Here is a 26,355-nt window from a genome sequence, read left to right on the forward strand (position 1 = left end):
AATTATTATCATTATTGATCACTTGAAATATTTTTAACTCTCTCTTCCATCAATTATGTAATATNTGTTTTATCACATTCTATGTGATTAATACAACAAATCTCTACATTGATCATCAACATTGTGCGATTCACAATTTAATTGTGATTCCTCGTGATGATAACAACAACAACAATAATACTTTTTGATCTTATATAGTTTGCCTCACCTTGTTAACAAGATGAGCAAGGTTCAAATTGAAAACAGTATTTCATCACTTAGTAGCAATATTCTCAAGGGTGAAGATGAAAAGAGAGACATTGCTGCTATTGCTTTAAAGACTGTCATTTCTGAAATTCCAATGGAAAATGCTCAAGCTCCTATCAAGAAATGTATTACACCACTCCTCCAAGGTCTTTCAAGTGATAATCCAGAAATCAAGTTGGTTGCTCTTGATGTTTTGTCTGATTTATTGGCTCGTTTCGGCGCTATGGTTGCTGATGAACATGAAAAGTTACAAAGTGCCTTCTCTGCCGAATTAAAATCAAGCAGAGTTTCCGTTCGTAAAAGAGCTATTGCTTGTCTTGCTGCCTTGTCAGTTCATACTAGTGATAAATTATTTGATGCCTTGTTGACAAGTGTTGTCAATGGTATTGATAATGTTATCAAGACAATGAAGAAGCAAAAGGATAATAGCAAAGTTGAAGAACTTTCTACTTATATTCAATCTTGTAGTGCTATTTCAAAGACTGCTGGTCACAGATTTGGTAAATATTTGGCTAGAATTATTCCATTGTTCATGGATGCTGCTGAAATTATTGCAGGATCTTTGGATGAAGATGATGAAGAAATGGTTGATACTAATACTGAAATTAATGATGAAGTTCGTGAATATATTACTCAAGCTTTCGAAGCCTTTGTTACAAGATGTCCAGATGAAGTTGCCAGATATGTTGATTACGTCATTATTATTTGTAAGGAATACCTCGAATATGATCCAAACTATTCATATGATGATAGTGAAGATGAAGCTGAAGAAGCTGATGTAATGCAAGATGATGATGATGAAGATGGTTTGGGAGATGATCTTGATGAAGGTGGTTTATCTGAAGATGATGATGTTACATGGAAAGTTCGTAGATCTGCTGCTAAATGTTTAGGTTCATTGATTAGATCTAGACCAGAATTATTGGCATCTTTCTATACTGAATTGTGTTCTGAAGAAGATATTTCATTGATTCGTCGTTTCAAGGAAAGAGAAGAACCAGTTAAACTTGATATTTTCAATGTTTTCATTGATTTGTTGCATCAATCATACTCTACAAAGACTTCTCCAAGTGGTGAAGTTTCATACAAGCAACATGATGAAGTTAAATTTGTTGAACAAACAAAGGATGCTATCATGAAACGTATTAAGAAGCAATTGAAAGAAAAGTCAGAAAAGACTAAAGTTGGTGTTTTCCAAATTTTAAAGTCTTTGGTTGTCACTATGCAAGGTGGTTTGTCTAAATATATTAAGGATTTAGTTCCTTCTGTTTGTTCCGCTTTAGCTGAAAAGGGAGAACAATCTTCATTGAAATTAGAAACTTTATCATTCTTGAAGACTTTCATTCAATTCCACAAGCCAGAAGAATTTAAACCACATTTGGAAACTTTAATGAAGGCTGTTTTCAATTGTGTTAATGATAAGTATTACAAGATTATCACTCAAGCTTTAAGAGTTTGCGGTGAATTGGTTTTGGTTGTCAAGACTTGTTCAAGTGATTCTAATTATGGTTCTCTTGTTACTCAATTACAAAATAACGTTTATGAAAAGTTGAAGATTCAAGATATTGATCAAGGTGTTAAAGAAAGTGCTATTACTACAACTGGTTTAATTGTTTCTCACTTGGCTGACAAGTTACCAAACTTGAAGGATACTTTAAATATTTTAAAGGAAAGATTACAAAACGAAATTACTCGTCTCACCACTGTTAGAACTTTCACTGTTATTGCTCAACATAAGGTTGATATTTCATCTGTTTTGGTTGAAACTGTCAAGTTATTCTCTGATTTCTTGAGAAAGGATAACCGTGCTCTTAGACAAGCTGCTTTGGCTGGTTTGAGTCAATTCTCTGTTTCATACAGTGCTAAGATTGATTCTGGTTTGTTCAGTACTGTTATTGAAGAAGCTGCTGAAGTTATGAATGAAAAGAAGTCTGACTTGCATTTGGCTCATTTGGCTTTCAAGTTAGTTAAACAAATTGTTGATGCTAATCCATCAACTTTATCTTTGATTCAAAAGTTCGTTTTGCCAAAGATTTTGGAATTGTTGGCAAGTCCAACTTTGCAAGGTAACTGTTTAGAATCTCTCTTGGTTGTTTTGGCTATGTTGGTTTCATCAGTTGGTTTTGATAACATTTTGAAACAAGTTTTGGCTATTCCAAAGGAATCTAAGCAAGTTTTCACTAATATTGGTAAGGCTGTTGCTGCCATCTGTTCTGCTGGTTCTCAATCAAATAAGACTTCAACTATTGAAAAGTTTGCTAAGGATTTAAAGTCAAAGGATGATTCTGCTAGAATGTTGGCCTTGTTCACTTTGGGTGAAATTGGTCGTACTATTGATTTATCTTCATCTGGTACTGTTAGTCAAGATATTGAAGCTTGTTTCGAAGAAGAAGGTTCTGAAGAATTGAAGAATGCTGCTTCATATGCTCTTGGTAATATTTCTGTTGGTAATTTGGCCAAGTTCTTACCACAAATCATTAAGGGTATTAGAGAAAGTCCAAAGAAGAAGTACTTGTTGATCCACTCTTTGAAGGAAGTTATTACTCAAGCTGATGCTAACAAGCTTAAGGAATTCATTCCTGAAATTACTCCATTGTTGTTCGATAACTCTCAAGAAGAAGAAGAAGGTGTTAGAAATGTTGTTTCTGAATGTTTGGGTAAGCTTGCTGTCAATGACTACAATAATGTTGTTTCTCAACTCAAGGAAAAGTTGAATCAATCAGATGCCACCAAGTCAACTGTTATTGGTGCTATTAAGTATGCTATTACTGATGAAGCTTCACCAATTGATGACATGTTGAGAGCTGATCTCCCAATCTTCTTACAACAATTGAACAAGCAACAACCAGTTAGTGTTAGACGTGCTGTTGTTCTCTTGTTGAATAGTGCTGCTCACAATAAGCCAGAAATTTTGAATGATAGTTTAGAAAAGGTCTTACCATCTCTCTATGCTGAATGTGTCTTTGATGCCAATCTTGTTCGTATTATTCACTTGGGTCCATTCACTCACAAGATTGATGACGGTTTGGATTTGAGAAAGTCTGCTTTCGAATGTATGGATACTGTTTTGGATAACTATAGATCAAGAATTGATCCAAACAAATTCATTGCTCAATTACCAGCTGGTTTGGATGATGAAAATGATGATATCAAGATGTTGACTCACTTGATTGTTCAAAAGTGTTGCGTCCAATTCCCAAGATCATTGTTGACTTCTGCTGATCAACTTGTTGTTCCATTCACTAATACTTTGAAGAAGAAGCTTAAGGAAAATGCTTTGCAACAAGAAAAGGAAAGATTCGACGAATTGTTGAAGAGTACATTGAAGGCTGTCCACGCTGTCAGATCTATTCCAGGTATTGAAGATTCTGCTCAATTCACTGATATGTACAACAAGCAAATCGTTGCTAATGCCAAGTTGAAGCAAACCTATGATGAAATTGCTGAAACTCATGAAGATTTCGAATTTTAAATGTATCATAAATTATTAAAAAAACATTCTCTTTTGTAAATTTATTGAGTTGCTAATATTAATATTTTGAAACATGGCAAATTTTAATTAAATAGAGATTACCATTCAACAACAAGGAACGTGTACCCCTGCGTCTTCAACTCATCTTCAATTTTTTTACGCTGGTAATAAAAGTCATAATAGCTAAGGGTTAAAGTCAATTGTTTGAATGAACCTTGTTTACAAAATACTAAGTATGAACTTGTATAAAACAAAAACATCTCAAAAAAAATGTCTCAACTAAAGGATCTTCCAACCGAACTTGTTGGTACCATTTTGTCCTATTCAACTCTTCAAGATAGTTTTCTATGGAATACAGTCAGTAAACAATGGAATCAATTGCTACGTGAATATGTCTTTTCTCGTGTCTTTACCTATTGTGAATTGCATGCTAATAATGATTTTTCCTATTCCTCTAAAGAAATCAAGGAAATTACAAACCAGGATGATGCTGGTGATGATGATGATGATGAATATGGTGGATATCAATCCTATCAATTGGAAAATATCTTGATGAGAAGAGGACATTCAGCAGTCAGTCTCGATGATGAATCTAAAATTTTGGTATTTGGTGGATTTTGTGGAGATAGACATTGTAATGAATTGTTTGTTGTAGATATTGATAAAAAGACAGTTGAAAGAAAGGTTGAGAATAGAACTAGTGATAAAGATGTTTTAGATGAGAGTATCATGATGGGTAGATCTTTCCATCCAATGGTTTTAATTTCTGAAAACAAGTTTCTTGTAACTGGTGGATATTGTAATTATACTTTGGACAATTGTCCAAATTTGAGAGATACTTGGATTATTGAATTTAGTGAAAATGATTTCAAATTTACCAAACTTAATCAATCGGGAGATGTTCCACCTCCAATGGAAAGTCACTCATTGGTTTATTACAATGGTTATTGCATCTCTTATGGTGGAAGTAGCTTTTTTGAAGATGATGATTTGGGAATGAAACATAAGGATGTCTATGCATTGAATGTTGAGAGTGGATCGTGGACGAAACTGAGAATTAAACAACAGGAAAGAGGACCTCCTGCCCTTACTGGCCATTCATGTCATCTCATTGAGGGAACAAACAAGATGATTCTCTATGGTGGTTACGATCAGGAAAATTCCACTCACAATTCATTGTGGATGCTTCACATTGTTCTCCCAGATGAAACCAAATTCTTCAATGAGTTTAGTTACTGGGAAGAGATTATTCCACAAACCAATTCCTATGTTCCTGAACCAACATTGTATCATCGTTCTCTATTATTGCAGAATAGATTATTGGTTGTTTATGGAGGTGCATTGGATTGAGAGTTCCATTCACACTGATCAATTCTCTGTCTTTGATTTGGAAACTAGAAAGTGGACTAATCTATTGAATGATGAATGTCTTTTGAAGAAAGATCCAGAAGAGGCTCCAATCAGAGTTTATGGACATACATTGACCTATTTACCAAAGAGTGGAAGATTTGTGGTTTTGGGTGGATCCAGTTCTGATTCTGATTATTACAAAGGATTCTCTATGAGTGTTGGAATCTTCTCTCCATTTGTAAATTAGTAAAATTAGTGTAAATGTATTGAACATGAAATAATTCCAACCAGTTCCCTTATTACTGGCAGTGAAAGAAGCAAGACGAGTAAAAGAATAAGAATATGTAATAGATAAAATTTCATGTTATTTTAATCCTCTGATTCTTCATCAGTGTTGGCTTGAGCATTTTCATCTAGCTCATCATAATCAGATTTCATCTCATCAAAGTTAAATAGTACCATTGGAAATTCTTCTGATTCCATTCCTTCTCCCACAAACCAGTGGCAAAAAGCTCGTTTGGTATAACTTGGCATGTATGCCTTTTGTATTTCAATAAAGGTATTCATGATGGCAGTCGTATTATGTGCAACATGAGCAGTATTGGAAAATTTGAAAGGATCATTATTAATGATTGGAGTTTTAGAGAGTGAAGAGCTGATACTAGTTTGGACATATTTGCTAAATATTGAAGAAGCATCAGGAGATCGGAAATATGAGCTCGTATCAATAATATTTCTCAAAGAGTATCCTGAACCTCTCCAAGAAACATTTAAGGCAAGTGTTTTACCTGATGCAAGGTCAATATTATTCATTCTATTCGAAGCAGATACTAATTCAGAAGGATTATATTTTCCAATTTCTGTGAAATCCGAAAAGTGATTCGAAATAAAGTTGACTCTTTTGAATGGTACCAAATGTTCATAAATTGATTTCATTGATTTTCCACTACGTATTCCAAATCGTTGACTAGATGTAAGACTGGAAATTGCTTGAGCTATGAGAAAGTTAATATCCTTATATTGTGGATTTTCCAAGCCATGCATTTTGCTTAAATTATACAGTGATGTGTTATCAAAGAAAAAGCTTGCATCCACTGCTTCTCTAATTGCAGAAATTGAGAGTAATACATTATAGGAGGCCACTACCTCATTGGCATATTTAGAACATGGCAAGACTGAAAAGGTACTCTTTGAAAATTCAGTAATTTTGCAAATAGTATCAAAAACATACTGTTGAAATTTTCGTTTCATTCGCCAATTTTGTACATAATGATTCAGCCCATCCAGATCCTGTTCCTCCAGACAATGAATGTGTCATCATGACTCCCTGTGGCGAATCACATCTCTCCAATAATTTTCTCAATCTATTCTCGATATCATCACTCTTTTCTTTGTACATCCAATATTTTCCCCTCGAATAAATCGATGCAGCACTTTCCTTTCCTCTTATTAAATTATCCTTCTTATGTATTTTTGAATAGGGTGAAGAGGAAACTCCCAATGAATCCAAAACCTCAGGATCCGAATCAACAAACAAACTTCTCGATGAGAAAACACCCTCCGAATTTTCATCAAAAACCGATCCAATATTATTATTTTCAATACTATCCACCTCAGAGAGTTGCATCTTTCCATCAGGTCCAACCATGTGCTCTCTCGCCAACAATTCCCACAATTCCAAACCAATCTGAGAACCAGCGCCACCAACATGAAGGAAAATGAGTTCGTGCATTTTTTTTGTATTTTTTCGAGTTGTTGTTGTTCGGTTGCAGGGAACTTAGTTGGAACTTGGTTGTAACAATAGGAACAAGTAATTATTACAGGATAGTATTATGTATTAATTTTGTTAATGTTTAACATGAAGCCGACATAGCTCAGTTGGGAGAGCGTAAGACTGAAGATCTTAAGGTCCCTGGTTCGATCCCTGGTGTCGGCAAATTTTATAGTTTCCATTTATAATTTTCTTCAATCCAATATTTATGAAAATGCTTTTACATGAAACAAATTAGCTTTACTCTGCTCGTTGGCCGTTCAAATAAAATATCATGATTTTTTCCAAATCTTTTTCTACATGAAATTCATCTCGTTCTATCCAATTAAACATTTTGGCCAAAAAAGCAAACTTTCATCACCAATTTTCAACTTCCATCAACACAAAAAAAGCCGAAATCCAATAGGCTCTGAACCGTTTTCTTCTTCTACTGCAAGAAATTAGACTAAACTCATACAAAATCAATTCAAACTAAACAACAGTATTCAATATTGTTGGATAATGAGTTATTCAATTCATCACAATCCGTTGGAAATTCATTCCTCCAACACTCATCATCCTATTAATTCCTCTACATCTTCAACTATTCGAAACTCGGAGATTGATAGTATTCATGAAAATAGAAAAACAATTAGTATTGGTGTTAATCATCATTATCCGATTGAAATATTGATGAGTAATAATTCGAATAATGTTTCGAATAACATGATGATGGTGAATAACAAATTTACAAATTTTCAGGCATTCATGATGAATGGTCAGGCGAGGGCCGATTTGATGCATTATTTACGATTGAGGGAGAATGATGAGAATATAGTATTCGTGAATGAAATGTTTCAGATGAGAGAAAGTATTAGAAAGGTTATTCGAATGTTTTTATATGAATTAAAATTGACAAATCATGAAAATTTGAGGAAGAGTACTACTACCACTATTGGAACAGCCAATAGTACTGAGAATGAAGAAACAGCTCTCAGTTCACTTGTTTCTCAACTCATTACAATAATAGATACCATACATAGACATTACTTATTAGGAAATGTTGTAAGTGGTGGAATAATGCTCAATACAACAAGTGCCATCCTAGAGAAATCAAAGAAGGATTACTCGACCTTCACACGAATATTTAACAAATCTCCACATACAACTGCTACAATGGAAGATCATGAAATTCTGGATACAATTAATAGATTTTGTAATTATCTCCTTTTTGAGAAGGATCACAAGATGCATGATAAGGATTTGGAAAAACTGAAAAAGATTTTAATATCAGACGAATGTACTTTGGAAACGTTGAGCTCACAAATTAATTTCAGTGAGGATTTGGATGAGTTATTGAAACATGAATTATTTGCTCAATTGAAATGGTATCCATTCAGGGATTTGATGAATAATATTATGAATCAGATTCGTTTGGAATGTTTTGATTCGTATAAGAATACGGATGATTTTGAAAATTTTGTAAAGAAGAAAATTCAAGAATTGACTTCAGAGCAAATGTACAAATTGTTTTGTCAGAATGTGGACATTCTGGAAGGAACTGCTAATGAAAATTTTGTTGGAGATTATGTCATGTCAAAGAAGAAGAAGAGAAGATCACTTGTGGATGTAATTTTGAGGAGGAGACCAACTGAGGAAAGTGAAGAACAACATTCGCACCATCATCACAGTGATGCAGAGGCCTCTCAGTTTCTAGGTCTAGATCCGCTGAATACTGATCTAAGAGAATGGTTCTATCCATTACCAATACCCAAATGGACTAGTCGACACGTTATAGTTTTTATATCTCATTTCTGTAACTATGAAGATCAGGATTTGGAAATTTATTGTAAACGAATTGAAAAGAAGAATATTGTAGGATTGGATTTGATGTGTCTCCTATCGGTGAATAGTAGTACGTCTACTTCGATGGGATCAATCCTTTCAAAAGATCCCTCTCAACATTTATTTAAGGAAATGAAAATGAAGAATCACGATCATCAACAACGATTCTTTAATAATTTGATCGATTTCAATAGGAAACGAACCTTGATGAAGAGGAGATCGAGTATTAATCTCCTTGCATCAAATCCAATCAATGAAAAGATTCTTCCATCGACACTCCAGCACCAACATGTTAGTGTGAAGGATTTGTACATGCCACTTGTGAATGAAGATCATCTCATTATTAAGGTAATTTCCACTGGCACTGATGAGTCTAGAATTTTCTCAATTGACAGAAATATTCCATTGGAGAGTCTCTATTCTAGGATTGAGGATGAATTTAAAAATTCGAAATTAATTGAATTAATGGAAGGTTCTCTCTTTGAATTGAAATCATTGTACACTGAGGATGGACATGCAATACGAGATCAATTTCACTTGGTGGAATATTTGAGTTCCAAAAGATTGTCATCCACATTAAGCACACCAAGAAAACAATTTCCACAAGAGGAAGTATTGCCGACAGACCCAAATCATTTACTAGTTGGAAGCTATAATAATAGGATTATTGGAAGTTCCTATTCGAAAGAGGATGAATCAATTCTGGTGGATAGAGCTTCATTTGAAAAATCACTTGGGGATGTATTTGGTATAGAAAATTCTGTTCATGACGAAAGTGAATGGATAGAAAAAGTGGAGCCATTCACCAATGAAACTATTCTCATTCCACAAGAAGTAGTTACAGAAATGAAACCTGAAACAAAACCCACAAATGATGATGGTTTTAAAAAGCTTTACATTCAACCTTCGTGTGATAAAAAATTTCAAAGAAGATCAGTCGTCTACTGAATACTTATAAATATAAACAACAAAGATTTCATTTGAATCAACTTTATAGTTTCCTTATTTCACAGTGTTTGCAATTTAATTAAACAGAGGCTTCACTAGCATTAATAGTATCAATGCTAGTATTGTTTGGATTATTTACGAGTTCAATGCTATCTCTACTGGTATCTTGATCTTTGGCTGCTTTTTTGCTGCCTTTTGGACCCTTCTTCTTATCCTTATCCACTGATGCAATAAACACATCCAAGACAAGAAATGCCACTATACACAATAAGAATGTTCCAACCATTAATGATTGAATTGCAATTATTGGTGTAAAGGTAGGAATAATAAATCCAACTGCTGAACTATTTGCCTGAATAAATCTAAAACCAGAGAAGGCCTCAGAGGTATTTTTCTTCTTGTAGTAATTCTTACTACCAAGGATGGAATAAATTGAATTGGTTAAGAAGGCATCACCTGCAGCAAATAATCCCATAGTTACAAAGTGTATCAGCAAGACCTCAAATGGGACTCCTTCAGTACCATTTGGTTTGTAAATATGACCCCAATAAATCATTTGGAATGAAAGGGCAATGGCTATTGCGTGAATGATCAATCCCATCACCATACTAATTCGTTTTCCAACCATGTCATTCAATTTTCCTGATAAAAGGGCAGCAATTACTTGAACAATACCAAACAGAATCATAACCCATCCTACCATGAGTTTACCAATAATTGGAGGCAAGGTGCCATAGAAAAATCCTTGTGAATATCCAGAATATATACTGATAAAGGAAAAGATGATCATCTTTTTAGAAAATAATACCAATACAGTTCCCTTAACAAGTGACAAGAATTCCTTTGCTTGTTCTTTCAACTTTTCAAAACCCTTCAATTCGGATACATTCTCAGTTTCATTGTTTTCGTTGGTGGAAACCAAGTATTTCTTATCGAGTGGTCTCAATCCAAACAATGTCAAGCAACCTAAAATGCAAATAATTCCCAAAATAATGAATATCAATGAATTTGAAATTCCCATATTAAGCAAAATACCAGCCAACAAATTACCACCAATGTAATTTGCCTGGAAAAGGGCAAAGAAAATACCACTGTAGAAACCCAGTAATTCTCCACCACTACCACCACTATTACTATTGCCTTCTTCATTTGTCTTGCCTTCTTCTGCTAGCATTGATTTCTTATCAGCCTGACTCTTGGTATCCCTGAGTTCAATCTCATTGGATTCTTGTTGCTTTTCCAACTTTCTCCTTCTAACATTTTGTGAATAGGTTGCTGACATGGTTAACATGCTTGCTTGAGCTGTCCACAATAATCCAGCACAAAATCCACCATAACCAGAGGCAAGATAGAGTAAGGCAGCACTATTCAAAGCAGCAGAAAACACAAAAAGCACATATCCTGTACTAGCAATTAGCAATGAACCTTTTACACCAACAACCTTACAAAAAGATGGAGATAAAAAGCTAGCAAATGCAAACATTGCGTACAATATTGCCAATGCAACAAATCCTTCCTCCTCTCTAATGGTAGTCAAAAAGTTTTGAGTTGTCTCATAGGAGCAAAACATCAAAAAGAATGAAACTCCAAGATTTGTCACATTAAACAATCCCTTATCTATAAAATTCATCTTGTTAAATAATTTACCCAAATATTCAAATTTTGAATTTGTCTGTATTTCATTTCGTGTATTATCAAATTCATCAATGGAAGAAATAGTTCCAGCAGCATCGGAAACAACGTCATCTATGGACGAAACTGGAAACCGTTGAGATGCATTCAGCTGTTCCTCTTTTAAATGGTATTGACTCAGCTCTACACTAGTGCTAGTGCTACTCATCATACTACCCTCTCCGAGAGCTATACTACCACCCAAAATAAAGTCCTCCTTTCCATCCATTGTTTTATCAACCATCATTGTCATGTTATTCATTTCTCTTCAAAAAAACCAATTTTCTCTCTCTTCATAAATTTCTCAACCAACTCCCTTTTTCATACTTTTTTCAACAACAAGCCTTCAAGTTATAAGTTTGTTATTAATTTTCTCTCTCTTCTTTTACTGCGGTATAATAAAGCCTAGAGCGTTCGGTATTTTAAGCTCGTAAGAGTGGTTGTGTTTTTTTTTTGATTTTTTCAAAATGCACCTTTTATTAATAAATATGCGTTTTTTTTATATTCGGGTATTAGGAGTGCCAAGTTTGGTGGTTAGGTTTTGCATTTCTTGTGGTGATTGTAAAGTAAGTCAGTGCATGGTGAAAATGAAAGATTTTTTGTGAACTGCTTATGAGATTTTGTTAAGGAGAAATTTACAAGATTGCTAAGGAAAAAACGCGAATTTTCCATAAGGAAATCTTGTAATCTGTAATCCAATTGAACTCTTACCAACAGCTGAAAACAACTCCCCAAAACTCCTTGAATTAATTTTCTTGAATCAATTTACAAAAATCTTTTTAAAAAAAATGAGTTTTGTGCAAACTTCATCACTCGACTTGCTTTCCTTGTTGTTTTCCGTCAGCACTGCCGGATCATCATCAAATATTTTCCATGAACAATTATTACATAGTGAGGTGGATAAAATTTGTGGACATGGTCCTAGCGTTGATTTGAAGCAATATTTGTCTTCCGAAGCTCAAGAACAACCATCAGTGGATTTTACAACTGTACAAAAGATTTTAACAGCTGTGGATGCTTTTATATTCCGAGTAATGTCTTTGGATTTGAGTAGAGAGAGTATTGTTGAGGAACTTTTGGCTTGTAAGCTTACTGCTGAACAAGCTGAAGTTTTTGTTAGAGTATTGGAAGGAAGAAGATCGGAGCTTGTTAGAGCAATGAAGTATAAATGTATTAGTGAAATTTCACACTCCTATCTTGAAGACTTTGATTGGAAATTAAACTTGGTCGTTGCCAGTGATAAGTGTTCAAACATTCGTGAACCAATTGTACTTTTGAATTTGTTTGTCAAATCAGAGAATGAACAAAAAGTGAGAGAAGTTTTGGTGGAATTGACAAAGAAGGATTTGGATAATATTTTGAGCGAATTTGGAAAGATTCAAAATCAATTACAAAAGATTTCAGTGTAAAACAATAATTGTGTAAATATTAAACATATTGAAATATTAATAATATTTTCACATACATTATTGTTCGATAACAATTTATTTAATATGTAAAATAGAAAATGATTGTAATAAGACAATTTATTGTTGTGTTTTAATGAATTTCAAATTAGAGAAAATATTTACAAAGTTTGTTTTGATTATTTCACAATTGTGTATATTATTTTACAGGAAAAAGGTTCTCATATGGGTAGTGAATTGTTACAGTCACAGTGCTCGATTTGGTTAAATTTCATCATCTAAAGTGTGGTGTTAAACACAAGTAGAAAGCTTGCTGCCACCATTGGTAGTGATGGTTGTGGCTCCTATTATTTGTTCTTGTTGTTGTGGAGCTTTCTTAGTTTGTTGTTGTGTAGGTGATGAAGCACTTGTTGATGATGATGAGGCACTTTCTGACATTGATTCTCTCTTTGCCAAGACAGCCAAACCAACTTTGCTGTTATTTTCACGATTCAAGTATGTTGAAATGTAATCTCCTGCATCAATAAGTTTGTCCAAATCGACTCCAGTATTAATACCCATTCCGTGTAACATATAGACAACATCTTCTGTACTGATATTGCCTGAAGCACCTTTGGCATATGGGCAACCTCCCAAACCAGCAACAGATGAGTCTACAGTTTCAACTCCGAACTGTAAAGATGTTAAAATATTCGAGAGAGCTTGTCCATAAGTATTGTGGAAGTGGACTGCAATTTGTCCTGTTGGAATCTTTTTACACACTTGATGAAGAAGCATTGAAACACTACCTGGTGTTCCGACACCAATGGTATCGCCCAAGCTTACTTCATAACATCCCATTTTCAATAATCTATAACTGACTTGAGCAACAGTCTCCGGTGACACATACCCAGAGTATGGACAACCTGCAACGCAACTCACATATCCTCTAATTTTCAAATCATTTTTGATGGCTAGTTCCATAACTTGGTCATATCTTTTGAAGGATTCTTCTACTGTACAGTTAATATTTTTCATACTGAAGGCATCACTGGCTGCCAAGAAAATGGCAACTTCTTTCACTCCGGCTTCGAGAGCTTGTTCTAGACCTTTTACGTTTGGTGTGAGAACTGGATAGGCAGTACCTTCTCTTCTTTTAATACCTGTAAAGACATCAAAGTTATCACCCATTTGTGGTACCCATTTCTATTTTATCAAGCAAACAATCACAGTATGAGAATTATGGACATTGAAAAATTATTTGATGATAATCAAATGGAGGAGTGCAGCATTTTTGTCACACAATCATCAAGTGAGGATTATCATCCGATAAGAAAGAAATGCAGGTCGTGTAGTGAATTGCAATATTTTTGTGATGGTCAAGTTCATAATCGTTAGATTATTGCATAAATACTATCAAATACTTACTGGTGACACAAAACTGGTGACTTCTACTGATGGCAAACCAGCTTCTGTTAATTTATCAATTAGGGAAATCTTGACATTGGTTGGGACAAGTTTCTTTTCATTTTGGAGACCATCTCTTGGACCAACCTCAACAATTTTAACGAATGATGGCATATTTGACATATTGGAAGAGCCTGTACCAAAGTTTGCAAACATTTCATGATTATTTGAGGAGAAACATCTTGTTTGATGCTTATTAAACGATATTAAACTTGCATTGGACTTTTGTGATGCTCCCGAAGAGTGTGAGTTCAATTTAATGGATGAGAATCTCTTGGCATAGCTTGACACAACCTTTGCACTTGTCTGAATGCTCAAAACTGCTTGTTGATTCATAGTTGTGTATCTTGTTAATAGTAAAGAGTGTGGCAGTTGTATGTGACTCTGTATTGAGAAAGAGGACAATGAAGGAGGTAGGTGGTTAGTTATCAAATATGATTCAAAGTTTCCAGAAGTGACTTTTTTTTCGTTCGATTATTTAAAAAAAGACACTGAATAGGAGTTTTTCGACGGATATTGCTCTAGTTTCAATGTCCTTCAATGTGCGGATTTGCGCGTACGTTTTCTAACACGTTGTTTGGTGGTGGAGATTGATTTGAGTGGCAAGACACGTCTCTCTCTACGTAGAGTATTATTATTATTTTGTAAGAATTATGATATTGAGGCGATCCTGTTTAAGATTCTCAATAATTGTAGTAATGGTTTGCTGGTGGTGGTTGGTGGACTTTGAAAAAAGCAGCAAAATGAATCAGTTAAGAGAAAATGCTTTTCAGTTGTTTGATTGTTTTTTTGTGAGAGAGATGAAGATCCTTGTGATTCTCTAACTTCTTCAGTCAATGGATTGAATCGAGGCAATTGTTTGTACTTGGGTTTTGCCTCTATTATTAGAATGAATGCAAAATTGGATTTTCGCGTTTTTGTATCTTGATCTCAATTGGAATGAATGACCAAAAAGTTCAAAGCCTTGTTGTTTTATAAAATTCAAAATACAAGAAGATGAAGAAATTGGAGAGAGATGCTTGTGAGATGAACTCGCGCAATGATACTGTTCTTGTTTTTTTTAAATTAGTAATGCATAGAATTGATAGATGGACTTTGATCAACTCAATGCAGTTTGATGCGGAGGATGGTGGACATTGAAATAACACTGGACATCAACAAAGAACCTAATAATAACCGTAAGAAAGATAATACAAAAATCAAAAAAGGTTGATGGAAATAGGTGGTGATGGGTTTCATGGAAGGAGAAAGCCTGTTTAGGTCCTTTTGAATCTCAGGAGAGAATGTTGAGGAGTTACGCAATGAGGTCATTGAGGTAGTTTCTCAATGCTGAGGACGTCATAATAAACGAAACTATACAACTTACTGTGTTGCAACTTGGGGAAAGTACTAGCTCTCTTAATTTTCAATATTTTTATTGAATGGGAAAGAGGAGGACAATAAGGACTGATAGGAAAAAAGACCGCGGCTGAAGCGGAGATTGAGCTGAATGAAATTGAGTTTACAATAAGTATTACTCCTTCCATGAAACTGCATATTACATCCAAGCATGAATCTATTCTGTACAGAGATTATTGAAATCTACCAACTTGGCAACATTTTGCAAATAAATTAAATATTTAATAAATTACATTTGAATGTTACATTATTGAATTATGGAAATATCAGAGAGGAGGTTTTTTCTTGAGCAATTCAACAAACTCTTGAAAAATCTTTGAACACCCACATTAGCTCTATCCAGATAAAGTACCAAACTATTTGGACCAGTTTTGTAGGTAACTGCTTGTGAGCTGAATTCCTTTTTCACATCAACAAAAAGGTCATTAACTAAACCTGATGAATTGTATGCATTTCCCTTCAATACTAAAATATCTCCGTCCAATAGGAATGCCAAATAATCTCTATTCAGTTCCATTGAAATAATTTCTACAGGGAATGGATTGACGATTTGCCTCACATTCAATGATTTGTTTGATGAAGGCAAACCGTACTTGTCCTCAATTTCGCTCACTGGAATATTGTTCAGTTTAGGATAATAATCATTACTGGTAGCATATAAATGATAGAATCCATAGATGGATTTTAAGAGTAAACTATCTGATCCAGCAAATCCAATTGTTGATGCAAAAGCTGGATTGATCCTTCCCATTAATTCCTTTTCTTCAATGCATTGTCCATTAAATGTGCTTCCTCCTATTATTATTATCATTTGAATAAATATAATATGGTATCAGCAGTATTGACAAGATCATTTCAAATAATTACACTTACCTGTATAAAGAATACCATCCTGAGTTATTGCACAAACGTGGAAATTACCAGCACACATTTTCATTATTGGAGCATGTGTTCTGACAATGAAATCTGGCCAATTATGTTCGTTACCTCCTTGAAGCCAATTTTGACCAGTCATGTGTATGTCAGTATTGTTGACAACACAAGTTGAGAAGGAAAATGAACAAGCAATATGAGTGATCTGTCCTCCTGAAGCCAGTTCAACACCAGGATTGAAGACAGGAATTGGAAAATATGAAAATCTTTCATCTCCACATTCTCTCCGCACTACACTGTTATCAGCCAATTGTCTATATTGATTAGTTCCCATTCCATACAATACAGTTTGCTTTTCTTCCACATGTTTAACAAGAAAAATTACTTGTTCAGTGTATGACGATATATCCAACACCTTCTTTTTAATACCATCAAACTCATCATAGGTTTTCACTAAATATCCAGCATCGGTATTGTTTTGTAGTATTGTGCACTTGTCGTGTCTACTACTATTGGAACCATCTTTTTCAATGACAAATACTCTGCCGCTCTCCTCTACAATTCTGATCGTGTTTGGATTGCAATCAACGTGTCTGATCCGAGTAATCTGAGGTATATGAGCAGTGATCAAATTCAAACGACTAGCAGAGTTGCCAAGAAAATGTGGACCATCAATTGGCTTCTCCTCCTTCGGCGTACTGGCAGAGTAGAAGGCAAATTTGAGCATTTTTTTTAAAATTTCCAAGTTCACTTTTCGATTTTTTTGATTTTAAGGAAAATATTGATTTAAGGAAGATATTGTTGTTAAGGAGAAACAGTCAACAACTGAAGAATTATGTCAGATGCCATACTGATAGCATTGTAAACTTTTATGTGTTAATTTAAAATTTTGAAAAAAATGAAAACAATTCAACTTGCGAGAAGCAAACCATTTTTCGCTTCTAAAACTTGGCAATTAAAAACATCAAATGCTACTAGTATTATTCATCATCACCATCGTCATCATGAAGGAATAAATTCTTCATGGCGGGAATTTTCATCATCAATTTTATTAAAACAAGAAAAACAAGAGAAATTATCATCAGAAAGTGAAGTTGCTGCGGAAGATGATTCATCATTGGAATTTATTTCATCATCACAAATGATGAATAATTCCCAACAACAAGTGGTGAATTCTTTTGGTTTTATTACAAGTATGAATATTTTGGAGTTTTCTGATGATTCCGAATTGGAGGAATGTAATAGAATTATTTCAACAACAATTTTGAGTGAAAATGGTGCTACTGTCACTGAGGAAAATTTAGTTTTCGGATGTAATGCATTGTTGAAGAGAATTTATATTGAAATTTACTTTTTGAGAGATTATGAAAAGGCCAAACAAGATATTGTCTTGGTGAGGAATATAGTCGGAGATAAAATTACAGAGGATTTGGATCGATTCCTATCACAATTGAATTCCCATGTCAATATCGAAATTTTGAATGAAAAGATTGCATTGGCCAATACAGAAGGAAATATCAAATTATTACTTCCACTGGTGGAGAAGAGATGTTTGGAATTGGCTAATGTTGGAAAATATAAACAAAGTTTGGAAGATTTAGATTTTAATATTCAATCCATTGAAAAAAGATTGCAGAGTGAAAATGAGGAAGTTACCAAATTGCAAACTCAATTGTTGAACTTGTACAAGCAGAGAATGACTCTATTTGTGAATATTAAATTGGAAATGGAAAGATTATTAGTTGTTGGGCAAGAATTATCAACTCTGTCTCATGATTCAAGTCAGGAGTCTGTTCATCTCTATTTCACAACCACCTCTCTCAATGATTCACGACACAAACTCAATGGTGGCAATATGGATCTCATCAGAGAATTTGAAAATATATTTTTAAAGGAAGAGGAAAAAGCTCGATTGTGGGACATTTCACAGGCAAGAACATTCCAGAGAAATCTGTTACCTCTCTCAACAATTGTAGTTGAGAAATGTGTGCGTGAAATTAGGGCCAACCTGAGCAGAGCTGAACAATTACTCGACAAGACCAACCCATCCTATCACTTTACAGAAATCAAGGAAGCCATCGAGAATGACATTAAGAAACAAAAGACAGAACAAATCAACAAGTACATTATCTATTTCGGACTTGGTTTGAGTTTAATCTTTCTCATCCTGTCCAGTCCAAGAGTTGGAATTATCAAGATCAAACCACAATAAATCTTAAAGATTTCTATTGATGTCCTCCATTGGTTTCAGCTGATAATTCCAACTCATTTAATAATTGCCAATTTGGATTCTCATTTCGAACAGATTCCGTTTCAGATGAACTTTAAAAAATGTCTCGAAAGAAGCAAGCACACAAACGATCATCTCAAAACAAAGAGCAAAAATCAACACACAAACAGCCAAAGAATGAAATTGATCAGAAGAGAGATTCGACACATAACAATGTGAAGGCACCATATGAGAGAAAAGAAAACAAATTCAATTGTTTACAAGTCCCCGAAGTGGTGATGAATATATTTTCATTTGCCATTCAACCTGCTGTGTTGTTTAGATATAATTTGGTGTGTCGGGTATGGAATCTAGTGGTAGACAGTGAAAACTTCTATAACAATTATATAAAGGAGCTGAAACCAGTGGAGGAAATGGATTTGATCGATAGAGTGTTCATGTGGACTGAATATTGCTCAATTTACGAGCCTATTCTGTATGAGCATTATTTGGATTTTAAGAGAAGAATGATAATAGCGTCTGAGAGTGATAAAAGAGATGTGCATTTAAAGTTAATCTCAAAAGATGAAGTTTTCTCATTCAAACTGAGTGCTAATAATGATTACACCGTTATTGAAATTGAATCTCTGCAACAACCTTCTTTTAAATTTGTGTCACACAAGTATTCTTATTATAGTCGAGTTGCAGACGAAATTTTAGAAGATTACTTGACTACCAACGAGAGATACTTGAGCAATTTCAAAGAAGCTCACTTTCCAAATGTTCCCAATAGTGGTTTTTATTCAATTCTTGAAAGTTTAGTGATGGGTAGATATTGTGAATTATGTTGGTTCTTGAGAGAATTGCAATCCTATACTTCCAGATCCCAAGCTATACAGAGCTATTATAACTTCACCAATCCAGATAATAGCATATTGGAAAGAACTTTGGTTTATCAAGACTGGGAACTCACTAGTAAGCTAGTGAATAGAGGCCATTTCATTTCAAAGAGACAATTGGAAAATATGGTTTGTAGACTTCCGAACTCGAAGCCATTCGTTGCAAGATTTGTTATGACCTATTTGAAATTTAACAAATTGAATATTGAGGACTATTTCAAAGCTCCATTAGAAACTCTATTCGATACTGGTACCTTTCATCCTGGAGAATTATGTAAAATTTTCATTGAAGAAGGAGGTGTCAAATGCCCAGAAGTTCTCATAGATATTGTGGGAGAAATAGGAAGTATGCAAGTCAATTATGAAGCGCTCGACTATCTGAAAAGTGTCTATCCATCACTGATATGTCCACTCGATACCAGATCCATTAGAAAACAAAAGAAACCAAATTTACGTTTCATTTTCCAAGATGAACCTCAATATAAGAAAGAATATGATGTTCTATACCTATCAAAAAATATAGACAATATGTATCAATGTACTTTCCTTCCAAATAGATTTACATCTCTAAATTCTCAAGGACAACATTCCATATTGAAAGAAATGTGCAATGGAATATTTGATGCGATTTTGTTTAGACCTGTAACATTTGATAAGGATTTTATAGAGACAATATTGAAAGAAATCAAAGAGGTGGCTCAATCTAAACCAGTTGCCTTGGTTTGTTTTTATTCGAAGTTGTGTGAACATCGTCAAATGTTGAGAGAATTATTCAAACTATTGAAAGATGTGTATTTAATCATTGAACAAGAACCCTATCCAAGCTTTGCCCTTTACAATAACATCTTTCAACAAGACAATTATTGAGTGTTCCATTCTTTGTAGCCAATTTGTTCTGAGAAATTAGTACTATATTAAGATCTTCCATAAACTTTAATAAATTCAATTCTGAATTGAAATCTATTAAAATTACTTGTTGTAACTCGGTAAATTTCCAATTAGAACCTCCAAAACACAATTTCAAAAATTATATATTAATCAAAAAAAATGGCAAACTACAAACGACTGACCCGTGATGTTGAATACTTCATCAGAAAGGAATATCTGGAAAGATTGAAGAAGATCGGAGGTGATTTTTCATTGCCCACACGATCACTAAATAATTCCAATAATTCCTTCATGCTAATTGTGAATCCAATGATCATTTCTCAACATGTATTTTCTTACTTTGAAGCTTATTCATCTGATTGGACTCGATTCTTGTTGGTTTGTAAAGAATGGTTTGAATGTATTGTCATGCAGGACGATGGATTGTTGTGGAGAGAATTGTACAGAAGCATGCTCAACGGAATGACTAAATATTATAAAGTCCTTTCGCCATTCAATTCATTGAATTATCAATTGGAAAGCTTTGATTCGATTCGCCAACAAGATGTGAATTCATATCGTGTGAATGAGGAAAATTGTAATGATGAGAAATTTAAGGAAATTCCAGACAAGACATGGAAGGAAAATTATGACGACATTCTGATTCATAGTTTGGGATTGAAGAAACTCGAGACTGAATTCGATTCCAAGACTACGAGATATATTGCCAGATGCTTCCTAGATGCTGAAGTCAAGTTTAGAAATAGAGGAGAATTAGCAAGTGTCAGAGAACTCTTCCTACACAAATTCCTATTTGATGCCATCTTTCCAATGATTTTAAAGAATCGAGTTGAAAGTCAAAAATATGAAAATCCACTATTAAGAAGTGATTTGAAAATTTTGGAAAAGAAATTGTACTTTGTTGAGACATCATGGTGTATTGATACCCTTTTAAATATTATGGAAGTTAAAAAGGGACTCATGTTGAGAATTTCATACTTGTCGAGTGAGGATGGACTGGTTCACCACCAATTCTATGGAACCACAGAGAATGATAGAAATTTGAAATTCTTAATTGATGTAGAGGAGAGCTCGATCATTCTAGATGCCATTCCTGTTGACATTCACCAAAATTTGAGACACAGCACAGAGTTCGAAACTATTCAATTAGCCACTGGAATGGATTCCATCATTCATGAAGAATTCACTCATTATCTTACAACTTTACAAGAATTACTTGAGAAAAAGTTTGGTAACATTCACTTGGCTGAATTATTCTGTAAATATTGGTACTGTATCAATCGAATTGAAGACCCAGTTTCGGTCTCTTTCTCTGATGAAAATCCATTCTGGTTCTTGGATATTCTCTCCAAAAAGGCAAAAACCTCAATCGAGAAGAAATTCTTAGATTCACTCTCAGTTTCATGTGTTTCAATTCTTACAATGTGCAGACAAACTCAAAAAGATTGGATATCACTTTCATCCTTTCATCTTGGAATTGAAGATAAGAAGAAGAAGAAGAAGAAACAGGAAACCCAACCTGAAAGTAAGGATCTTACCCAGGTAAATTCGAAACTCGAAACCTTTAATCTCTCGGTGGACGATTGTTGGAATTGGCGAGGAATTTTGATAAGGCAGAAGGATAGTAGAGTTGTATTAGAAGGATTAATTACCAGTAGAGAGGGAATCCTTCTCTTTGGCTTGGATGTTTATAATGCTGAACAGGGTTGCTTCTTTACATTTAAAAAATTAAATTAAAAGAAGTTTAGTCTACTTTCTTCAACTTGATTTTTGAACATTTTGTTGCGAAAATTAATTTTTATCAAATTTTGTTGTCAGGTGAGTATTAAATTGATTTGGTTTTCTATTAACCAATTTCGAATAGTGGCCGTCAGAAGTATTCTCTTTCCGATACTCGAGTAGATTTTGTTATCCAACACAACACCAAGACGAATCTATTGTAATGTGTGAAAAATCGCACAGTTTGTGTTCAAGTCAACTTTGCACGTTGCCACTTTCAAAATATTCCCTCACCCAAACCGCAAGCAAGGTTAACACAAAAAAAAACTGTCACTTGCCAGTTGGTCTTTCCCTTGTACATTTTCGCATCCATTATCCAAAAAGGCAAGACACCTTCACACACATTATTCTCTCAATAGTGTTGTCGTGCACGCAACAAACACACTCTTGGCTACCACTAAAATACCCAACAGAACAACAACGAGAGTAGAGTAGTATCAAAAGCGCGCCATAACAACCCATCACTGGACATTAACAATCTATCTTTCACAACACACAGTTTTCAACATCGATATTGTGTTTTTATTTCACTCTCAGATTGATACCAACAACAATATTTATATTGAATCTTTTTTATACATCTATTTGCTTTGGAATTTACAAATTGAGAATTTTACCACTTTATGTTGAATATTCACAATTTACCAATCACAGCAACAATAACTCTACCTAAACCAACAACACTCAACAATAACTCTAATAACTTTTCAACAACAACTACTCTAAACATGTTACAAGCAGATTTGAGTATTCTATCCGGTAACAACACTTCCACCACTCAACAAGGAAGAGCTGGAGGTCTTATTCTTGGTAATGGCAATAACAACCTCTCCTCTTCTCCTTCACCTTCTGGTGCTGCTACTTCTTCTTTATTGTCTTCCTCTCCACACTTGATGGGAAGTATTCATCATTTGGTATCTGATAATTCTAATATGAACATGAATAATAGTAACAATAACAATTTGATGCCTGCTAATAATTTGGTGGGCGTTGGTGCTTCCTATTCATATTTATTGAATAATATGAATAGTAACAACAACAATAATAATACTAATAATAATAATATGATTAATAATAATATGAATAATATGAATAATAATAATAATACTATTAATTCATCTACTAATGGTGGAATTAATAGTGGTAATAATAATAACTCTTATATGGAGTATCAACAATTGTTGTTTGAGAGACAGAGTTTGAGTCCTTTCCAACCAATCATTCCACTCACTATCAAATTATTAGATGAACGTATTCAATATTATCAAAATTCATCCATTCTTTCTCAACAACAACAATCGAATACTGTTTCGAATAATCCATCTCCTAACCTAAATGCTCAACCTCCAAAGAAGAAACTTAACTCTCTCGTTGTTCACCAACCACCCATTCTCTACAATCAACAAACAACATCTCTTACAAGTCCAACTCTATTGAACAGTGGTATCAATTCTAATAGCACTCCAACTCCAACTCTTGGTACTGCCTCCTTGTTGAGTGAATTGGTTGCTGCTTCAAATAATAACAGCAGCAGTACTGGTAGTACTAATTCTACTGCTAGCACTACTCCAAATGCACAACAACAATTGACTACTTCTTCAAACAATGGTGGAAGTAGTGGAAATGTGAGTGCATCTTCATTGATTGATGATGAATCTCCATTCAATTTATCAGCTTCTGCCAATGCTTCCTTTTCTCTATTCAAGAGTCCTAGTAATGCTGGTGGAAACTCAACTATTGGAGCCAATTTGCAAATTCTCAAGGGAAATTCCCAACAACAATTGAACATTAATAATAATGGAACCATGCCTCCTCCTCAGTCTCCTGCCATGAATATTCCAACCAACAATAATAGTATTGCAGTCAATAATTCACAACAATCATCTAATAGTATTGTTGTCAATAACTCTGCCAATAATACTTCTACTACTCCTTCCGGAAATAAGGCAAGCATTGTTGTTGTGGCAAGTAATAATAATAGCAATAGCACATCAACAGCTCCTGGAGCTAAAAAGTTGCAAGATGGAACTACAAGTAAGATTATTTCTGCTCTCGATGTTGGTTCTTCAATCATGACTCCAAATAGCACAACTACACCATCCCCAACTGGTTCTACTCAATCATCAACTGCCTCTGATTCAATTGGTGGTAGTGATGAGTTTACCTTCCTTAGATATGAGAATGTGGACATTAAGCAAAAGATTGTCAATTCCTATACTGTTCTCTTGTTCATTCCTCAAGCAGAATTCCCAGAGTACAACTTTATTGGACGTATTTTAGGTCCAAAGGGAAGTTATTTAGATCAAATTAGAAAGAATTCCAATTGTTTTATTAGAATTAGAGGTAGAGGATTGAACTTGAACAATGGAAGTCCAATTCCACAAATGCCACTCGTACAAAGCAATCCAACCAATGACAGTGATGTCTATGCATCATATCCACTCCATGTCTTTATTGAAGGTAAGGGACAAGCAACCAACAAGAGAAAGAACTTGCAAAAGGGAATTCAACTCATGCTTCCTCTTCTTGTTCCAACTGAATATGAAAAGGACATTTTGAAGAGATGGCAATTACAACAATGGAGAAATGAAAAGAATTCAAATGGAGATAAGATGGTCTCACCTCCTCTCCCTCTTCCAAACTCATTTAATTCAAGCAATGCTGACTTGATTTACTCGTCCTCTCCAACTAATATTGGAGGACAACCAGGTGGATACAAAGATTCAGGAAGTTACAGCTCTCTCTCTTACGATGATGATGAGGGCGATTTTGATAATGAGCTTTCTGAAGATAAATTGAGTCCAAACAGCACCAACTATTTGAACAGATATCACCCATATCGTTCTCATATTTAATTATTAACCATTCACACAATTTTGACTGATACTCACTTTTTCTAAGGTCATTTTCTTTTTAATTGTACTAATTTTTTTCACTCACCACACATTACTTTTTCAAACTCTAAGCACGCTTATAAACACTTGTTATTTGCAAAGAATACATATTCAAATCTTGTGGATTTAGTTTTGTACAAAAATAGTTATCTTTTCAATAAGTATTCGAAGGAAAATATTAGTATAGAGCATTGTTTGTTTTAAAGCGAAATATTTAGATTTACTAATGCTGATTCACTAGGTTTCGTGATGAACATGTTCATTGGTAATGAAACAAGTTTCCAAATCGACATTCAACAATTCAATAGATGTATCTAATTGTAGAGTTTCTTCATATCCAACCACTAAAGCTAGAAACTGTGCCAAGCATGACTAAAATCATTACAATAACCCTCGCCTTACTTAACATGGATAAAAACAATTTCAGTACGTTATAATGGTGCAAAGATATATATTAAGCCACTCCCACTATCAAGACAAATAAGTTGTCCTTTCCTCAATTCCCTCTCAATCACAAATATCACAAGTGCATCTCAATCGCAAAGTGCCCAGTTGGACTTCCTGAAATGGCTCATAATTTTATCTACAACAGACCAATTAGATTCGATGGCAATTTCAAGTTCCTTATTTGTGACTAACCCCACTACGCCTCGTAGTATATTTTCACACCTTAAAAAAAACAATGCAAGTTGCACCTGCAAGAGACCTCAAGCCTTGGAGAACATGTCTAAAACGGCTTGATAATTCTCAACTCGAAGCGCTCTATGCTTACTTTTCTGCTTACAAACAACACTCAACAAATACAGCTTCTACCTCTTCTACTCCACCACAACAGGATAATAGTATTGAAGGAAAGAGAATTGTAATATTGGAAGTCATTGAGAGGAAATTGAGTAGAGGAGAGAGGATTAGTCTCATTGAAGAATTTGTTGATTACTTTGAACAAAATGGAACGTGGGATTCAATTAAGGATGATGTTATTATTCTAGAAGCGGAGGAGAGAAGATTGAGTGGAGGATTATCTTTTCGAAGTTCTCTTGATGGATTACCAGCAGGTGCTGGAGGAGGTGCTGCCACTGATGTAACTGGAGGAACACAAGCAACAGCAACCTCATCATCCTCTTCTTCAATGAGTACCTTCACAAAGATACAGACAGCAATTTCTAATATCGGAATTGCCTTACAAGAAAAGAGGAGAGTTAAGTCGAAAAAATCCTTCATCTTTTCGATAGTAATGAATATATGGATGATGTGGACAAGTATTTTCATGCCCTCGCTGGA

At 34.4% G+C, this 26,355-nt stretch overlaps 12 protein-coding genes and 1 non-coding gene across 13 annotated transcripts in view; 9 read left to right on the forward strand and 4 right to left on the reverse strand.

The window, feature by feature from the left end:
* The window catches only part of NAEGRDRAFT_58949 (uncharacterized protein), a gene marked incomplete at its 3' end in the record, with an annotated part of 3,899 nt that extends 181 nt beyond the window's left edge, over positions 1-3,718 (forward strand). Inside the window, exon 2 of the mRNA XM_002673589.1 lies at positions 198-3,718. Within this exon, the coding sequence (XP_002673635.1) occupies positions 221-3,718 (3,498 nt within the window). The 5' untranslated portion in view covers positions 198-220. The remainder of the gene's footprint in view (positions 1-197) is intronic.
* Positions 3,719-3,988: 270 nt separating this feature from the next.
* Positions 3,989-5,068, forward strand: NAEGRDRAFT_71267 (uncharacterized protein; the record flags this gene model as incomplete). The annotated part of the gene is made up of 1 exon (XM_002673590.1): positions 3,989-5,068. One exon carries the CDS (start codon positions 3,989-3,991, stop codon positions 5,066-5,068), a length of 1,080 nt encoding a protein of 359 aa, XP_002673636.1.
* A 369-nt stretch (positions 5,069-5,437) lies between these two features.
* On the reverse strand, positions 5,438-6,800 carry NAEGRDRAFT_71268 (alpha-tubulin; the record flags this gene model as incomplete). The annotated part of the gene is made up of 2 exons (XM_002673667.1): positions 5,438-6,256; positions 6,300-6,800. The coding sequence occupies 2 exons, from the start codon at positions 6,798-6,800 to the stop codon at positions 5,438-5,440; spliced, it is 1,320 nt and encodes a 439-aa protein (XP_002673713.1).
* Positions 6,801-6,931: 131 nt separating this feature from the next.
* NAEGRDRAFT_t506 lies at positions 6,932-7,004 on the forward strand. The gene has a single exon. It is a non-coding gene; the product is annotated as a tRNA-Phe (tRNA).
* Positions 7,005-7,340: 336 nt separating this feature from the next.
* NAEGRDRAFT_51485 (uncharacterized protein) lies at positions 7,341-9,611 on the forward strand (the record flags this gene model as incomplete). Its single annotated transcript, XM_002673591.1, has 1 exon — positions 7,341-9,611. The coding sequence occupies one exon, from the start codon at positions 7,341-7,343 to the stop codon at positions 9,609-9,611; it is 2,271 nt and encodes a 756-aa protein (XP_002673637.1).
* A 79-nt stretch (positions 9,612-9,690) lies between these two features.
* On the reverse strand, positions 9,691-11,544 carry AM9 (uncharacterized protein; the record flags this gene model as incomplete). Its single annotated transcript, XM_002673668.1, has 1 exon — positions 9,691-11,544. The coding sequence occupies one exon, from the start codon at positions 11,542-11,544 to the stop codon at positions 9,691-9,693; it is 1,854 nt and encodes a 617-aa protein (XP_002673714.1).
* Positions 11,545-12,070: 526 nt separating this feature from the next.
* On the forward strand, positions 12,071-12,691 carry NAEGRDRAFT_71271 (uncharacterized protein; the record flags this gene model as incomplete). The annotated part of the gene is made up of 1 exon (XM_002673592.1): positions 12,071-12,691. One exon carries the CDS (start codon positions 12,071-12,073, stop codon positions 12,689-12,691), a length of 621 nt encoding a protein of 206 aa, XP_002673638.1.
* Positions 12,692-12,790: 99 nt separating this feature from the next.
* On the reverse strand, positions 12,791-15,186 carry NAEGRDRAFT_80885 (uncharacterized protein). The gene is made up of 2 exons (XM_002673669.1): positions 14,096-15,186; positions 12,791-13,873 (listed from the first exon to the last, which is right to left on the reverse strand). Exons 1-2 carry the CDS (start codon positions 14,468-14,470, stop codon positions 12,980-12,982), a joined length of 1,269 nt encoding a protein of 422 aa, XP_002673715.1. The 5' UTR covers positions 14,471-15,186; the 3' UTR covers positions 12,791-12,979.
* A 593-nt stretch (positions 15,187-15,779) lies between these two features.
* Positions 15,780-17,132, reverse strand: NAEGRDRAFT_71273 (uncharacterized protein; the record flags this gene model as incomplete). Its single annotated transcript, XM_002673670.1, has 2 exons — positions 15,780-16,327; positions 16,406-17,132. The coding sequence occupies 2 exons, from the start codon at positions 17,130-17,132 to the stop codon at positions 15,780-15,782; spliced, it is 1,275 nt and encodes a 424-aa protein (XP_002673716.1).
* A 417-nt stretch (positions 17,133-17,549) lies between these two features.
* Positions 17,550-18,617, forward strand: NAEGRDRAFT_71274 (uncharacterized protein; the record flags this gene model as incomplete). Its single annotated transcript, XM_002673593.1, has 1 exon — positions 17,550-18,617. The coding sequence occupies one exon, from the start codon at positions 17,550-17,552 to the stop codon at positions 18,615-18,617; it is 1,068 nt and encodes a 355-aa protein (XP_002673639.1).
* A 119-nt stretch (positions 18,618-18,736) lies between these two features.
* On the forward strand, positions 18,737-20,380 carry NAEGRDRAFT_71275 (uncharacterized protein; the record flags this gene model as incomplete). Its single annotated transcript, XM_002673594.1, has 1 exon — positions 18,737-20,380. One exon carries the CDS (start codon positions 18,737-18,739, stop codon positions 20,378-20,380), a length of 1,644 nt encoding a protein of 547 aa, XP_002673640.1.
* Positions 20,381-20,560: 180 nt separating this feature from the next.
* On the forward strand, positions 20,561-25,035 carry NAEGRDRAFT_51489 (uncharacterized protein; the record flags this gene model as incomplete). The annotated part of the gene is made up of 2 exons (XM_002673595.1): positions 20,561-21,926; positions 22,835-25,035. The coding sequence occupies 2 exons, from the start codon at positions 20,561-20,563 to the stop codon at positions 25,033-25,035; spliced, it is 3,567 nt and encodes a 1,188-aa protein (XP_002673641.1).
* A 721-nt stretch (positions 25,036-25,756) lies between these two features.
* The window catches only part of NAEGRDRAFT_71278 (uncharacterized protein), a gene marked incomplete at both ends in the record, with an annotated part of 5,196 nt that continues 4,597 nt past the window's right edge, over positions 25,757-26,355 (forward strand). Inside the window, one exon of the mRNA XM_002673596.1 lies at positions 25,757-26,207. Within this exon, the coding sequence (XP_002673642.1) occupies positions 25,757-26,207 (451 nt within the window). The remainder of the gene's footprint in view (positions 26,208-26,355) is intronic.

The sequence above is a fragment of the Naegleria gruberi genome (genome assembly GCF_000004985.1).
Source record: "Naegleria gruberi genomic scaffold NAEGRscaffold_45, whole genome shotgun sequence".
NCBI lineage: Eukaryota > Heterolobosea > Eutetramitea > Acrasida > Naegleriidae > Naegleria > Naegleria gruberi.

Excerpts from the sequence above, each read along its gene's own strand:
- NAEGRDRAFT_80885 (XM_002673669.1), bottom strand. The coding sequence starts at position 14,470 with ATGAATCAACAAGCAGTTTTGAGCATTCAGACAAGTGCAAAGGTTGTG. Across the intron at positions 13,874-14,095 it reads TCACCAGTTTTGTGTCACCA|AAATGGGTACCACAAATGGG; the intron begins GTAAGTATTTGA and ends TTGATAAAATAG.